This window comes from Parasteatoda tepidariorum, chromosome X1, assembly GCF_043381705.1.
Source record: "Parasteatoda tepidariorum isolate YZ-2023 chromosome X1, CAS_Ptep_4.0, whole genome shotgun sequence".
NCBI lineage: Eukaryota > Metazoa > Arthropoda > Arachnida > Araneae > Theridiidae > Parasteatoda > Parasteatoda tepidariorum.
The window spans coordinates 11214055-11228495 of record NC_092214.1 but is presented as its reverse complement, the minus strand read 5'-3'; the positions used below and the strand labels follow the sequence as shown (position 1 = coordinate 11228495).

Genomic DNA, 14441 nt, shown 5'->3' with positions numbered 1-14441 from the left:
AGTGTATTAAAAGTTAACTGTACATTAGATAAACTGTGTTGTATATTACATGTAACAAAATTTGCACTTCTAGATCCAGCCTTTTTGAGAAGGTACCTGGCCAAATTATTAGACGTAAAATCTTAATTATCAGATGATACTAAACAGCTTTATAATTTCTACGCGGCTGAAACCGGTTTGCAATCGCTTACGTCCGTGTATTAATTGTTTAACATTGTAATACGATACGTTAAAAACAAATACAAATCGGAAGTATATAAAAAATCTCTCCAATAAAAACCCATTACATGCATGTTTAAATAAAAAAGTATCGCGTATAAACTCATGCAAAACATACAATTATTAAAACACTAAAGTGCGTTTAATAATTCCGTCTAATTATTATAATATACTAATATAATACTTGATATAATAATTATTCTAAATTTATATAGTATATCGTCGAATTTGCCCAATCGTCGAATTCATATTATATATCGTCCAATTTAACCAATTGATACACGAACGCAAGCAAATTCAAACCGGTTTCAGTCGCGTAGAAATAATAAAGCTGTATAGTATCACCTGATAATTAAGATTTTACATAAAATATTATAGTGCGTCCAGGGACTTTCTGTAAAAATGAAACATAATACATACCTGCTAGAATAATGAGAGGATTTCTAATATCTCCAGAAAAAAGTGCTTTAGCTGCTCTTAAGAACGGATCTTTCGGATTATTCTGTACATCAGTTTGTATTCCAAATGCTGTTCTACCAACAACATCCATTGTCAAACCTTGATATAATTTATAAATATCAAAATGTTCATCCGCTTTGCATTTCTTATCAATATTAATCATCAAGGACTGAATTGCATCATTCATTAGTGGAGACATCTTATGAAAAAAAAAATCGATTATTTTACATAATAAATATCATTTTTTTAAAATTGAACATCATTTGAGAGAGCAAATAATATCACTTATAAAAGAAGTGCACTGTTAAAAATTTCGAACCATGTTGCACCAGATATTCGTATTAATTTGCGGGCTACATAGAATGGAGATTAATTTTACCATATTTTGGTATTTTCACTAGTTCCAAATATCAGAAGAAAGTTACACTAAAAGTAGGAAACAAAACACCTATTTTTATTATTTCTTTCTTTTCTTTCATAAAAACAGTGGAAGGTTGCACCATTATTAGGTACTATTTTAAAAGTGCTCAAATGCAGGTCAAGGTTGCTATTTACCGTAACAAAACTATTTAACTTAAGTAGGTTATTTTATGATATAAATCTCTAACCATTTTATACCACCAACCAAATTTAAAGAGGCAACGTAAAAGAAATGAACTTTGATTAAGACAGATAAGACATTTACCTACTTAAATAAGTTGATACTTGAAACAACATGCATGCGTCGTCCCGATACATCGAGACCGAGATGTAAAGAAAACATGGCGTCGTAAACAAATATCGTTCAATTTGCAGTCACCGTCAAAGTTTTGTGTCTTTTACTAAATTTTGGTGCAGTTAGTTGAGAAAAGTATGAAAGTATTTCTCGATCATACTTCACAATTTATGGTGTAACCAAAATAAAATGATCCTTCATTTAACTAAACTATGGGATATTGAGAAACGTTGCACCAAATACAGGTTGAAGATTTATCTAGTTTTTTTAACAGTATTTTTCGTATAAAATTACGCAATTAAAATTAATTTTGAGAGGAAATTTTTGAATATAAATTATTCATTTAGCTTAAGCTTTTTTAAAATTTAAAATTCTTTGTTTATAAACTATTGCAAAGTACGGAGAGTAGGAAAAAATGTATGAATAACTTTTGTTAAAAAATAATGATTTTCACTAACTAAGAATCAATCTAATAATGATTTGAGGGTCTCTATGTGCTATTTAATTAGTGCAGACGATATTTTGAAATGATACACTAAAACGTACTTTCTCTCAATAAACATACCTTTTTTTCTAAGAATTTTGATTCTAGACCCCAAAGTATAGGAAGTGCCGCAATCTGGAAAATATGGACCCTGCAGTTTTGTCAGGTAAGCAATCGAAAGTTTGGTATACTGAATTTCATTTTTTGCTTATTTTGCTTTATCTCGAGAACTTAATCGATAAAAGTTTTGTCTAAAAGTCCGTTTATCCCAAGATAATTATATGTAATTAATATTTTTTTAAATAAATGACAGAAAAGTGATCTGAAGTTCGTTGTTGCTGCTATGGATGTCCATAAAAAGTATATTACTTTAACTAAAAATAGATGAAAGTAAGTATTTTAAACTTATCCATCCTTAAACTAATTTTTCAAGCATATAAGTATTTTACTATGTTTTTATGAAATTTTTCTGTAACAAAATGCTATTTTCTTACACGCGAAATATAGGATTATTCAAATTTTGAAACGTAAGGGAGGGTAGCCTAAAGCGGGTAGGTCGCCTAAAGCGGGAAGGCATTCGTATCCCGCCGCATGGCGCGCAAGCGCCGATAACTAAGTATGCCGTGATTACCCGAATACTCACGAGTTTCAATCAGTCCCAGCGAAGCAGAAGTAAAGCGACATGGCGTAACCAAGCACAAAATAAAAAAATTAATAGGTTTATTAAAAAAACTCAAGGTATGTAACTTGTGACTAGTCGAAATCCGGCTTTTTTTTTATTGTCAATATTATTATATTATTCTAACACCTATAAACTACGACGTTCAATTTTTTAAATTTCTTTTTTTATTTAAGGTTATAATTTTTTTAGTAAAAAATATGCTTTTGGGCAAAGCAGGTAGGGCAAAACGGGTAGATACCCGCTTTGCCCCGATACATATTTACACTAACTTTTCTGTATTTTTGTATAGATGGTAAATAAATACAAGAGAAAAACAGAACAGGCGACCAGGTGTAAAACGGTCATGAAGAATGCAATGAAGGAATCTGAGACCACTTCTGCGGCTTCTAAAAAGTATGGTATCCCGCTTTCCACTCTACGAAGACATCTGAAAAGTTGCAGTAAAAATCTTCGACGATATCGAAGAGTATTCAATAATGAGCAAGAAGCTGAGTTATTGGAATCAAGTCGATTATCTTTTCTACGGCTAAACTAAAAATGAATTTTTGAAACTACTCTATGAGTATGCAGAACGCAATAATATCGTTCATCCCTTTAGGAACGGTAGTGCTGGAAATGATTGGTATTTGGGTTTTAAAAAACGACTAATTTAGTTGTTAGACAACCAGAGCCAACATCAATTGCAAGAGCACGAGGTTTCAATCGATCTCAAGTTAACAGATTTTAATATTTGTTGGAAAGAGAAATTGATGAGGATGACATTGATCCAACAAGAATATACAATATGGATGAAACTGGCATTCATGCATCTAGTAATAAATCTCCGAAATTTTTGTCAAAATCAGGGAAAAAACAGATGGGTGTAATTTCAAGAGCGGAAAGAGGAAAATCGACGACTATTATCTGCTGCTGCAACGCGGTTGGATTTTTATACCTCCATTTTTTATTTATGGTAGAAAAAGAATGGTTGGTAGATTGTTAGAAGGAGCACCCCCTGGTTCCCTTGCTACTTGCACTGACAACGGATGGATTAATGGACCGAAATTCCTAGATTGACTTCATCATTTCGTCGAGAATACCCGTCCAACTCTTGAGAAGAAAGTAATCTTAATATTAGATAACCACGAATCTCACAAATATATTGAGGCCCTTGAATATGCTAGAAAAAATAATGTAATTTTGGTATCGCTGCCTCCTCATACACATGCAACCTCTGGACTGTTGCGTTTATGGACCGTTCAAAACATACTTTGAACAAGAAGTTTTAACTTTTCAACGAAGCCATGTAGTTAGAATAATTACTCAGTACGACGTAGCTTCACTTGTTGGAAAAGCATACTTAAAAGCAGCTAGTGCACAAAATGCTGTTCAAGGATTTAAATCCTCAGGAATATGGCCCACGAGCCGACTCATATTTAGTAATGCTGACTTTTTGCCAGCTAGTCTGACAGACAGGGCTGAAGTTATTGAAAACACCAACGATGGACCATCGCAGATCCAATCTACTGATGCTGGTCGTCTTTCTAACAATTCTGATTGCTCTACTTCTACACCTGTATTTGAAAACGTGGATCACAATTACTCTCAAGCTTCAGGGATTTCGCTACGTCGCACAAACGGAGAAGCTTCGTATGATCCAGCTGTTGAAGATGATCTTTCATGCTATACGACAACTAGTGACAATTCATTTCAACCAGTAGAAGAGCCATTGACACCTCATGTGAAGCCTTTGGATATTAGACCGCTACCAAAACCTACTCCGAACAAAACTAGTCGTAAACGTAAAACTCAAAGAGCTGAAGCCTTAACAAGTTCTCGATTTAAAAATATGCAAATAGAAAAGGAAGAAAAAGAGAAACGTCTTAGAAACAATGCTGCTGTTAAAAAAATGTAAAAAAAAATCTTTCTTCGACAAGTAAGTCAGGTAAAGCTAAAAAATAAAGAGCTTCAAAGAAAAAAATTGTAAAAGAGTATTTTTGCCTTGTTTGTAGGGGGCCTTATGAGGACCCACCGCTAGAAGATTGGATTGAACGTGGAGACTGCAAAGACTGGGCTCATGAAGCTTGCACAACTCATTCAGGATGAGGGTCTTATTTTTGCGAACTATGTCAAGAATAACAAATCATAATTTGAGACTGATAAAATAAGTCTAAAATTGTTATCTAAATGTTATTTTTATCGTTTATTATACGTGTGATTAAGGTCTCATTATTAATGTTTAAGAAAATTAATATGCGCTTGTATTTGTAAAATCTATGGTGCTTATCCACTTTGCCTGAACGGCTTACCCGCTTTAGGCCCCTTGAAGGGCAAAGCTGGTTTTTTCAGTGTTTTTTATTTTTGATAATAAATAATCATAAAATTTAAAATAACGCAATAATCATTTTTTATTTTAAAGTTCAAGATCTCTCTTAAGAAATAAAATCAAAAAAGCTGCGATAAAAGCCCAAAAACTGTAACTTTTGAGAGTTTATTGTTAACCTACCCGCTTTAGGCCACCCTCCCCTATGCAACGCTGATTGTGTTCCAATGAATTTATTATTCAAGCTCTGAAATTCAATAAAAAAAGTTATTGCAGCTTAAATTTTATTTAAATAGAAAAGTATATTGCACAAATAATGAATATTCTGTGATATATAACATCCATAAAATTCAGAAATACCTACTTTTAGCGTTTCCACCCTTTGAGAAGTACCCCATTAAGTAAATTAAAAATACCTTTTTTAACCCGAATTTGATTGAAGAGTTTATGATTTGCTGTTTCAGAATTTATCCAGAAGTATGTGCTTATATTGTATGCGTATAATAATAATAACAATATTAAAATTTGTAATGAACTTAAAAAGTTTTACAGGTACTTTTAAATTGAATACTTTAAAATGTATAAATCATATTAATCAAGCTAAGTATTTAACTTTATTTTTTGAATATTTTTCCTCGGTTCTTTTGGTTGTATTTTTTTAATTTACATAGTTTACATGCACGTAGTTGCATTAAAATTGCTCACTTTTAAATTTAAAAGCATAAAAAAATTCCTTTTCAACTATTTTTCCTTTCGAATTCATTTAATTATTGTTCATTTAAATTATTTTCATGACTCTGAATTATCGTGTTTTTAATTTTGTACGAAACATCAAAACCTGCTTAATGGCCTTATGTAAACTGAATGCGTCTGCAATAATCGACTAAAATCTGCAATCAACTTTTCCAAAAGTATCCATTGAAGTTGGTTCCCTGTGTAAAAATTCGTTTCAAATAGCATTTTGGATTGCTTGCTTGTTACATTCTCGAACAGTTTTCCTTAAGATTACCTGTCGCATTTTAGATGCGGTAAAGGAAGGAGTAAGAAGAGATCGAACATCTTTCCATCTTTTATCTCTCAAAGAAATAATATGTTGACTAAATCCTTCAACTCTTTTCGTAGATCTGCTGCGGCTGCTGAACATGTCCTGAAAGAAAATTTCTTTTATCTATCAACTCTTTTTACAGCAAATAAAGTTTGAATATCAATTATTATTATACAATAATTCGAAAACTTGTAATTTCATTTATTATCAAATTACTAGTAATTTACAATAAATCTTTCGCAGTGATGACTGAAGAAGATTTATTATCAAACACTTGTTATTATACAAATATTTAAATGCAGTTGAACCCCGATTTAACGAATTCACAGGGACCGAAAATATTATTCGCTAAATCGGGGATAATTCATAGTATCTGGGGCAAAATTAAAAAAAAATTGACTAACCTTATGGAATATCCGAACATTTAAGCAAATACACTTTTTATTCAGGAACTTAAAATACAGCGAATGATTACACGCTGATTAATTTGAAATTTTAAAGCATTTCGTGTGAGTAAGGTTTGTCTTATTTCCTTGATTTCTTACTTTAAAAAGTTCTTTTTCGACGTCATGAAGAAAAGAAAATACTCCTTCATTTACTGCATTAGGTAAGTTTTCACTGTTTTCAAACCGTGCAAAGCATCAGGAAGAGCAACAGTTTTCAGTGGAGATTCATTATCATCGACTTCTGTGTCAGGGTCGCTATTTATTGTTTCCTTCTTCATTAACTTCGGTAAAATTAGTTAAATCGCGTAATTCGGTAAATAGGCATTCGTTAAACCGGGGTTCGACTGTATTCACAAATATCCTATGGTCCTAGCCAATGTTTTGGTTATTTACCCTAACAGCAGCTGCAAAAGAGTGAATCTTAAATAAATTGAAGAATATAGTACTAGAAACCACAAAACAATCTTCTTGAAAAGGTTTAAGCAATAAGATATTTGTCCACAAATAACAACCATTTTTGTTTTTTTCACATGAAAAATCGGTAATTAATATTTATGCCAGGAAAAAGCAAAGCGCTATTAAATCTAATGGATTACTTATAAGGATGGAGAGACTGAAAACCTGCTTGATTGAATAGGACAGCGAAAGAAAATTTTCCTTGCAAATTCTCTTTTTCCTTCATTACTAATTTAAAATTTAAGGAGCAGAAAAAGTGAGTTTAAATAAACCTGCCATGAAGTTTCAGATGCTGAAAAGAAAATATGCAAATGAAAATAAATTATGAGAAGATAACTTAGGATTTCTCTTCTAATAATTTGTTTGAATATTTTGCAGTATTTTTTTCAGGAATTGAACTTTTATGACTTACTCTAGGTTTGCCTGCACTTACTTTTCAATTATTTTAAATTAGAGAATTTTCTTCCGTGGTAGAAACCACGTGGTTCCACTTAAATCATTCCTCATTCGACAGAGTTTTTATCTTTTCTTAAATATTAAGGCATATACTTTACATATTTGTCTAAAAACATATATTAAGGGTGGTCATTAAGGAACAACCTATGTCTCTCTTTCTTGTGTTTATAATTTTGATAAGCAACGAAAGACACTTGTTTTTATGCAGAGTAAAATAGTTTAAATATTACAGTATATATACTACTCGTAATAGAGAAACATATTTTAACCAATGTGATTAAATTTCACAAATTAAAATTTAACTCGATATATTTAATCTTTTATATAGTGAAGTGTAAAGTTGGTTAATCGTAACCTTTTTCAGACTTAGATTTTTATCTGTTACAAATCACTGAGAGCTACAATTGAAATATTTAAATAATGCAGCGCAGTTCTTACATTATTATAATTTTTTTTGGTAATATTGTTTGGGCAGAGGTACTAAAAATTATTTGTTTTCGGAAATATCTACTCTCAATGAATTGCAGTCCTAAATCCTATCGTTATAGCTGCACACGTGGTATGATTTAAGCAACTATTTGGTAATATTATTTGGACAGTAAATACTAAAGATTATTTGCTTTCGGAAAGATCTACTCTCAATGAATTGCAGTCCTAAATCCTAGCGTTATAGCTGCACAGGTGGTATGATTTAAGCAGCTATTTGGTAATATTATTTGGACAGTAAATACTAAATATTATTTGTTTTCGGAAAGATATACTCTCAATTAATTGCAGTCTTAAATCATGCTGTTATGACTGCACACGTGGTATGATTTAAGCAACTGCATAACGTTTTAAACAATGTTTTAATCCAAACTTCAAACATTAGTTAGAAGCAGATATAAAATAAAGGCTACTTAACAATTAGATGATGTATTTAATAATCTATATACTTCCTTATTTTAGCCATATTTTTACACCAGACTTTCAAAAAATAAATTTAAAACATGTAAAACCGGTTAACTTAAATTCTTTAAGCAAACGCTCTTAATGCTTCTGCATAAATCTTCACGTGAAAAAAACTTCATAATTTATCCACTGTAGTGTTCTCTACTCTATATCAGAGTTGCCCGTCGATTACAGTAATCGATTGCAACTGTAATTGATTACAGATAATTACAGCTATGAAATCAATTACTTGTAATCACGATTACAAGTAATCAAAATTTTTGATTGCATCAGAGTAGAGCAAAAATGTAATCGATTACATTTGGAAATTACAGTAGTAATCATGATTACAATACTCAATTACATTGATCAATTACTTGTAATCATGATTACAATACTCAATTACAGTAATCAATTGCTTGTAATCATGATTACAAACATTCATAATTTTGATTACAACTGTAATCGTGATTACATAACCAATTACAGTAATCAATTAGAAGTGAAGACAAAGTAATCACGATTACTTGTAATCGTGATTACAAGTAATCATAGTATATGATTACATGTCATTTGATTACAAGTAATTATGATTACATGCAATGAAATACAGGATTACAAGACTATTGTATTCTTTTAAATGATTATATTTTACAGTAGATAGTATAATGCATCTTATAATGATACATTTTGTACGTATTTACATGTACTATTAAATTTTGGACGCATTTGTATACGTGCAAATTAATGTAACTAAAATGTATGTACATATGATTTCATCTAGTGCATATGTATAGACATTTTAGTTACACACATATACATACACTTATATTGTAAGTATAAAATATATGTACCGTAAGTATATAGCTAAAAATTACGTATGTATGTGCAAACAATGTAGACATGTACATTTATACAGAACGAATATATTCATTTTATGCAAATATTTGTGTATGTAGAATGTATATCCATGTTCATGTACGTATGTATATGCAAGTACGTGTTGTTTGTATAAGCATACATACATTGTCTGTACAATGTATGTCCCATGCATGCATGTCCAATTCATTTATGAACAGTATAATATGTGTATACATGTACAATATAGGTGTATTTGTAGTATGTACAATATATGTATGTATACATGTACATGATATGCATGTCCAATGTATGGATGTACATATACACAATAAGCTCATGTTCAATGTATGTATCCAAATATGCATAATACATTTGTGTACGATTGTACGTACATTGGGCGTATTTATATTTTTCATATATTCATACATACATTTGACATGCATATATTGTACAGATGTATATACATATAGTGTGCAGATGTACATTTATATAATGAACATATAATGTTCATATATATCATATATAATGAGCATATAATGTACATGTGTGTGTACTTATACTGTGTATATGTACATAAATATATTGGACATAATATTTTCGTTCAAATTTTACATATGTACATACAAGCTATCCCAATCTATGCATATGTGAGTGTATATATGTCCAATGAATGTATTCACACATGTACAATGCATGTATGCTCCATGCATGCATATCCATATGTACTATATATGCATTTACAATGCGTGAATGTATGTACATGCATTGTACATACATGACGCGTATAATTATGTACATTACATTTATGTCTAAATATGTGCTCAATGCAATAAATTAAATGCATGTAAGTTAACTTATAATGACTCAAACATGTTAAATGACAAAATCAAACGATATTTAAATTTAGTTTTCAGCTTTAATTGTTCCATATCATTTTAAAATTCTTCGAATAAAAAATTATTTCCCGGTGTTTTTATGAAATGTTTGATAATACAGAATTATTTTTATTATAACATAATGCATGGTTCATAGAAATTTTTCAAATGGCAAGAAAAAAAACCAGTAAATTTTATATGTGGAATAAGATTATCGTTTGCCTTCTAAAAAATATGAGGTCGAGTTTTATATGTCTTAGAATAAATTTTAAAACAAACTTTAATAACTTTACTTATATAAATTTTTTTAATGTATGCACAATGTATGTATTTATTGTAATTACATATATTTAAATAAGCCCATGTATTTATACATTACTTGTAATTATGTACATGTATACGTTGTATGTACATACGTACATTTTGCATATAACTATTTTTTGTGCATCCATACAATGCATGCGCATAAGTATTAACAAAGTATGTAGTTATACAACTACATACGTACGTTGTACATTTGTACATACGTTGCGTGTACATACCATATATCTATGTACATATAAATGTACATGCATACATGTATGCATTTTATTTACGCAACTATGCACATATATTGTACCTTTAAACAACATTCTTACATACGTAAATACGTGCAATTTTATATACATACGTGCATTGTATATACGTGCTATTATCGTAAATTTATACAATGTATGTACGTAAGTACACAAAAGTATGCAAACGTGTAAACATTATTTTCATATACGTTCATACCTATATTGTCTATGCGTGCAAAGATGCAAAACATTGCATTTTCGTACAAACTAACATACATGCGGACATGTATCATAAATGCATGATTATATGTATTAAGCATATACGTATTGCATTAAGTATATTAGAATATAATTATGTATATTGTACGTACAAACAACGTTTGTGCATACATTGTATACGTATATATAGGAATCACAAATTGTACGATCATGCGTGCGTACATTCTATGTACATAAAAATATGTAAATCCATACATACTTACATAATAAATTTGCATATAGTATACAATCGTAATAACGTGTAATCGTATAGTTTGATTACAAGTAATCCCAATTATGTAATCATGATTACATGTAATCATATATTTCGATTAATTGTAATCATAATTACTCGTAATCCTTTTTGTTGTGATTGCTTGGAATCATGATTACAGTTGTAATCATAATTTTTGAAAGCTGTAATCACGATTACAAGTAATTGATTACTGTAATCGACTATGTAATCATAATTACAGCAGTAATCAAAGTTGTAATCACGATTGCAAGTAATTGATTACTGTAATTGTTACTTGTAATCACGATTACAGCTGTAATCAAAATTATGTTAAATTGTAATCATGATTACAAATAATTGATTACTGTAATCAAAAAATGTAATCGATTACAGTTTTGGTCAACTCTGCTCTATATATATCTTTAGAGATTAGTGGTGGTTAGATTTGGGAAAGATGCGATTTAAGTAACTTTCTTCTATAATTATCAGATATATTTAAAAAATGTGGAAAATGCGTTCTTTACTTAGAACTATGTTAGTTAACTCATAATAATGAAATATTTTATAACATAAATATTCAGTTAATAAAACGTAATTTACTTTTTTTTAGTTATTTTTAATTTTTACGAAAAATAATGATACATTTTCGTTTGTAGCCTTTTTTGCAGGGTGCATAAAAGCATATTTTAATAGCTTTTCCGCATATTTGTATAGAGTACTTCTTAACATTTTCGTCGTGAAAAAAAATCCACTTGACTCAAATAATAAAATATCTGTCATTTAAATATTAAAACCGTTTAAAATGTTGTTTGAATTAAATTTTTAACCATTTTTTGAAACTTTTCATGGTAACTCAAAACTCCGAGGGTAAAATCTATAATATTTTTACTTAGACAATCACTTCCTAAGGCACAGAAAAAAAATGTTAAAATTAATTGATTAAATTGTACCAAATGTTGCCCAATGTATCAAGATGTTGGATATCAAGGGGTTTAAGAAAATTTTAATGTTTATTTTTTAATTAACATTCACTGACGAAGAATTAGCGTAATTCACACTATTAGATTATGGGTACGGATTACGAGGAACAAATTTCTTTTTAAAAAAATTTTTTTAAGGCATTACTAAATTAATCCTACTTACTACCTGAATTAAAATGCGGCATCGCAATAATTCCTAAATTCAGTTAAAAACATTTGTGTTTAAGCGAAATCTTTTATTTCAAAATACCCGCCCTGTCTTACCTGTCAAAATACCTTAGGTTACTGGACTATGGGTTCTCCTATGCCCTTTAACGAAACAATTAGTAAAGAACTTACATCCAACTGAGCAACAGTCATAACCTTGAAAAGTTAACTTAAACTTTTAACTTTCAAGTTAAAAGTTAAAGTCTAACGTTAAAAATTAACTTTTTAACTTTCAAATTTATATTTTAAAGTAAAACAAAAATAAACTTTTCACTAAAAGCATTTTACTTACACTGTTAAAAATTCAGAGTCACGTTGCATCAAAAATTAGTATTCATTTGCTGGCTACATAAAATGGAGCTCAATTTTAAAATATTTTGGCATTTTTACTAGCTCCAAATATCAGTAGAAGATTGTACCAAAAGTAGGTGTTTTGAAGAAACAAAACACCTATTTTCATTATTTCCTTTTTCTTTCCTTTTATAAAAGTAGACGAAGGTTGCACCATCATAAGGTATTTTTAAAGCTCTCAAATGCAGACCAAGGTACAGTCATTTACCGTAACAAAACTGTTATTTTATGACATACTTCTAACCATTTAATACCACCAACCAAATTTGAAAAGGATACATATAATAAATGAACTTTAATTAATGCAAATAAGCCATTTACCTAACTAAATAAGTAAGAACTTGAAACAACATGCATTAGTCGTCCCAATACACCGAGACCGAGTTGTAAAGAATACATGGCGTCGTAAACAAATATCGTTTAGTTTAAAGTCACCGCCAAAGTTTTGTGTGTATTACCAAATTTTGGTGCTGTTAGTCGCACCGTGGAAATATTTCTCGATCATACATCACAATTTATGGTGTAACTGAAATAAAATGATCTTTCGTTTAACTTAACTATGCGATAATAAGAAATTTTACACCAAATACTGTTTAAAGATTTACAGAGTTTTATTTTACAGTGTATTTCAAATACAACTTACCGGCCTATTTATAAAACTATTGAAATCTGAAACTTGGATCTTCTTCAAGAGATCGGCATCTGCAATCAGTATAACTGGCTTTGTCCCATAGAAATATCTGAAAAGTTGTCATTCTATAGGTACGATTCATTTTTTCGGAAAATAAAAACAATGAACTATATTGCATACACTGGTAATAAATTTTAGTGTTTTTTAACATCAAGAATGAGGGCAACCACTTTACGATAAAATGGTGGCAAATGTTTGCGTGTAATAAAACAATAAGGATAGATCTTAGTGTAGGAAACACTAGGAATGTTCCATAACACTTTTTCGGTTTCGTTTACAGTAAATTTACGATAATATGTGTACAATAGTGAGAGAAGCACTTAAATTTTTTTTAAAAACAAAATGGAATCGAACACATCAAGTAATAAAAATAACGTAAAAAACAGAAAACAAAATATTTAGAGAAAACAGAACAAAACATAAAACGATATCTATAAAGCGAGTAGCGAATTGAAATGAACTTTCAAGAACCAGAAAATTTTCAAAAATGATTAAAATATTTTCGTAATAAGATTGCCAGATCACAAAATAAGAAAACGGAATCGCAAATTAAAAGCGTAAAAGCGTAAATAGAGGGATTTTGTTTTAAAGTGCGTTCTTACTGCAGTACTGAAGCGCGTTTGATTTGTTAGTTACCAAGGATGGGCCCGAAATATATATATTCTTATGTCACATTTGCATCATGAACTTTCAGATAATTTCGAAAACAAAAAAATTGTAATTCCCAAAGCAAAGTTTAAATTAAGTATTGAAATAAAATAGAATAAACGGAAAAAATTAGTTTGATGTCGCAATCTTTCTTCACTTTATTTTCATAATTTTTAATAAAATGTAACTTTTAGAAGTATATATACACCGAAGAGCCATTACATTATGACCACTCTGCTAATAACATGTAGGACCACCTCTAGCCCCCAAAACTGCTAGCACCCGCCGTGGCATTGGTTCCACAAGGTGCTGATAGGTAATCTGAGGTATCTGGTACCAAGCGCTCACCAACTTTCTCCTGCGATTCCCTCACATTGCGAGGGGGTAGTGTGGCAGCACGAATTTGGTTTTCCAAGTAGGTCCACAAATGCTCTATTGATTAAGTTCAGGTGAACTTGGGGGCCAAGACATGACTTGAAAGTCACTGGAATGTTCCTCGACGATTCGACCATTATGACATGGTGCATTATCCTGATGGTAAACACCATCCCCCGCAGGAAAAACTGTTGCCATGAATGGGTGAA

The 14441-nt window shown here is 30.3% G+C and overlaps 1 protein-coding gene across 4 annotated transcripts in view; it reads right to left on the bottom strand.

The window, feature by feature from the left end:
• The window catches only part of LOC107439872 (cytochrome P450 3A21), a 39505-nt gene that overhangs the window by 20190 nt on the left and 4874 nt on the right, over nt 1-14441 (bottom strand). For all 4 annotated transcript variants that reach the window (XM_016052608.3, XM_016052614.3, XM_071187574.1 and 1 more), the window contains exons 4-6: nt 13162-13258; nt 5871-6008; nt 640-877 (exon numbers count right to left, since the gene is read on the bottom strand). In XM_016052608.3, coding sequence (XP_015908094.1) covers nt 640-877; nt 5871-6008; nt 13162-13258 — 473 coding nt within the window. The remainder of the gene's footprint in view (nt 1-639; nt 878-5870; nt 6009-13161; nt 13259-14441) is intronic.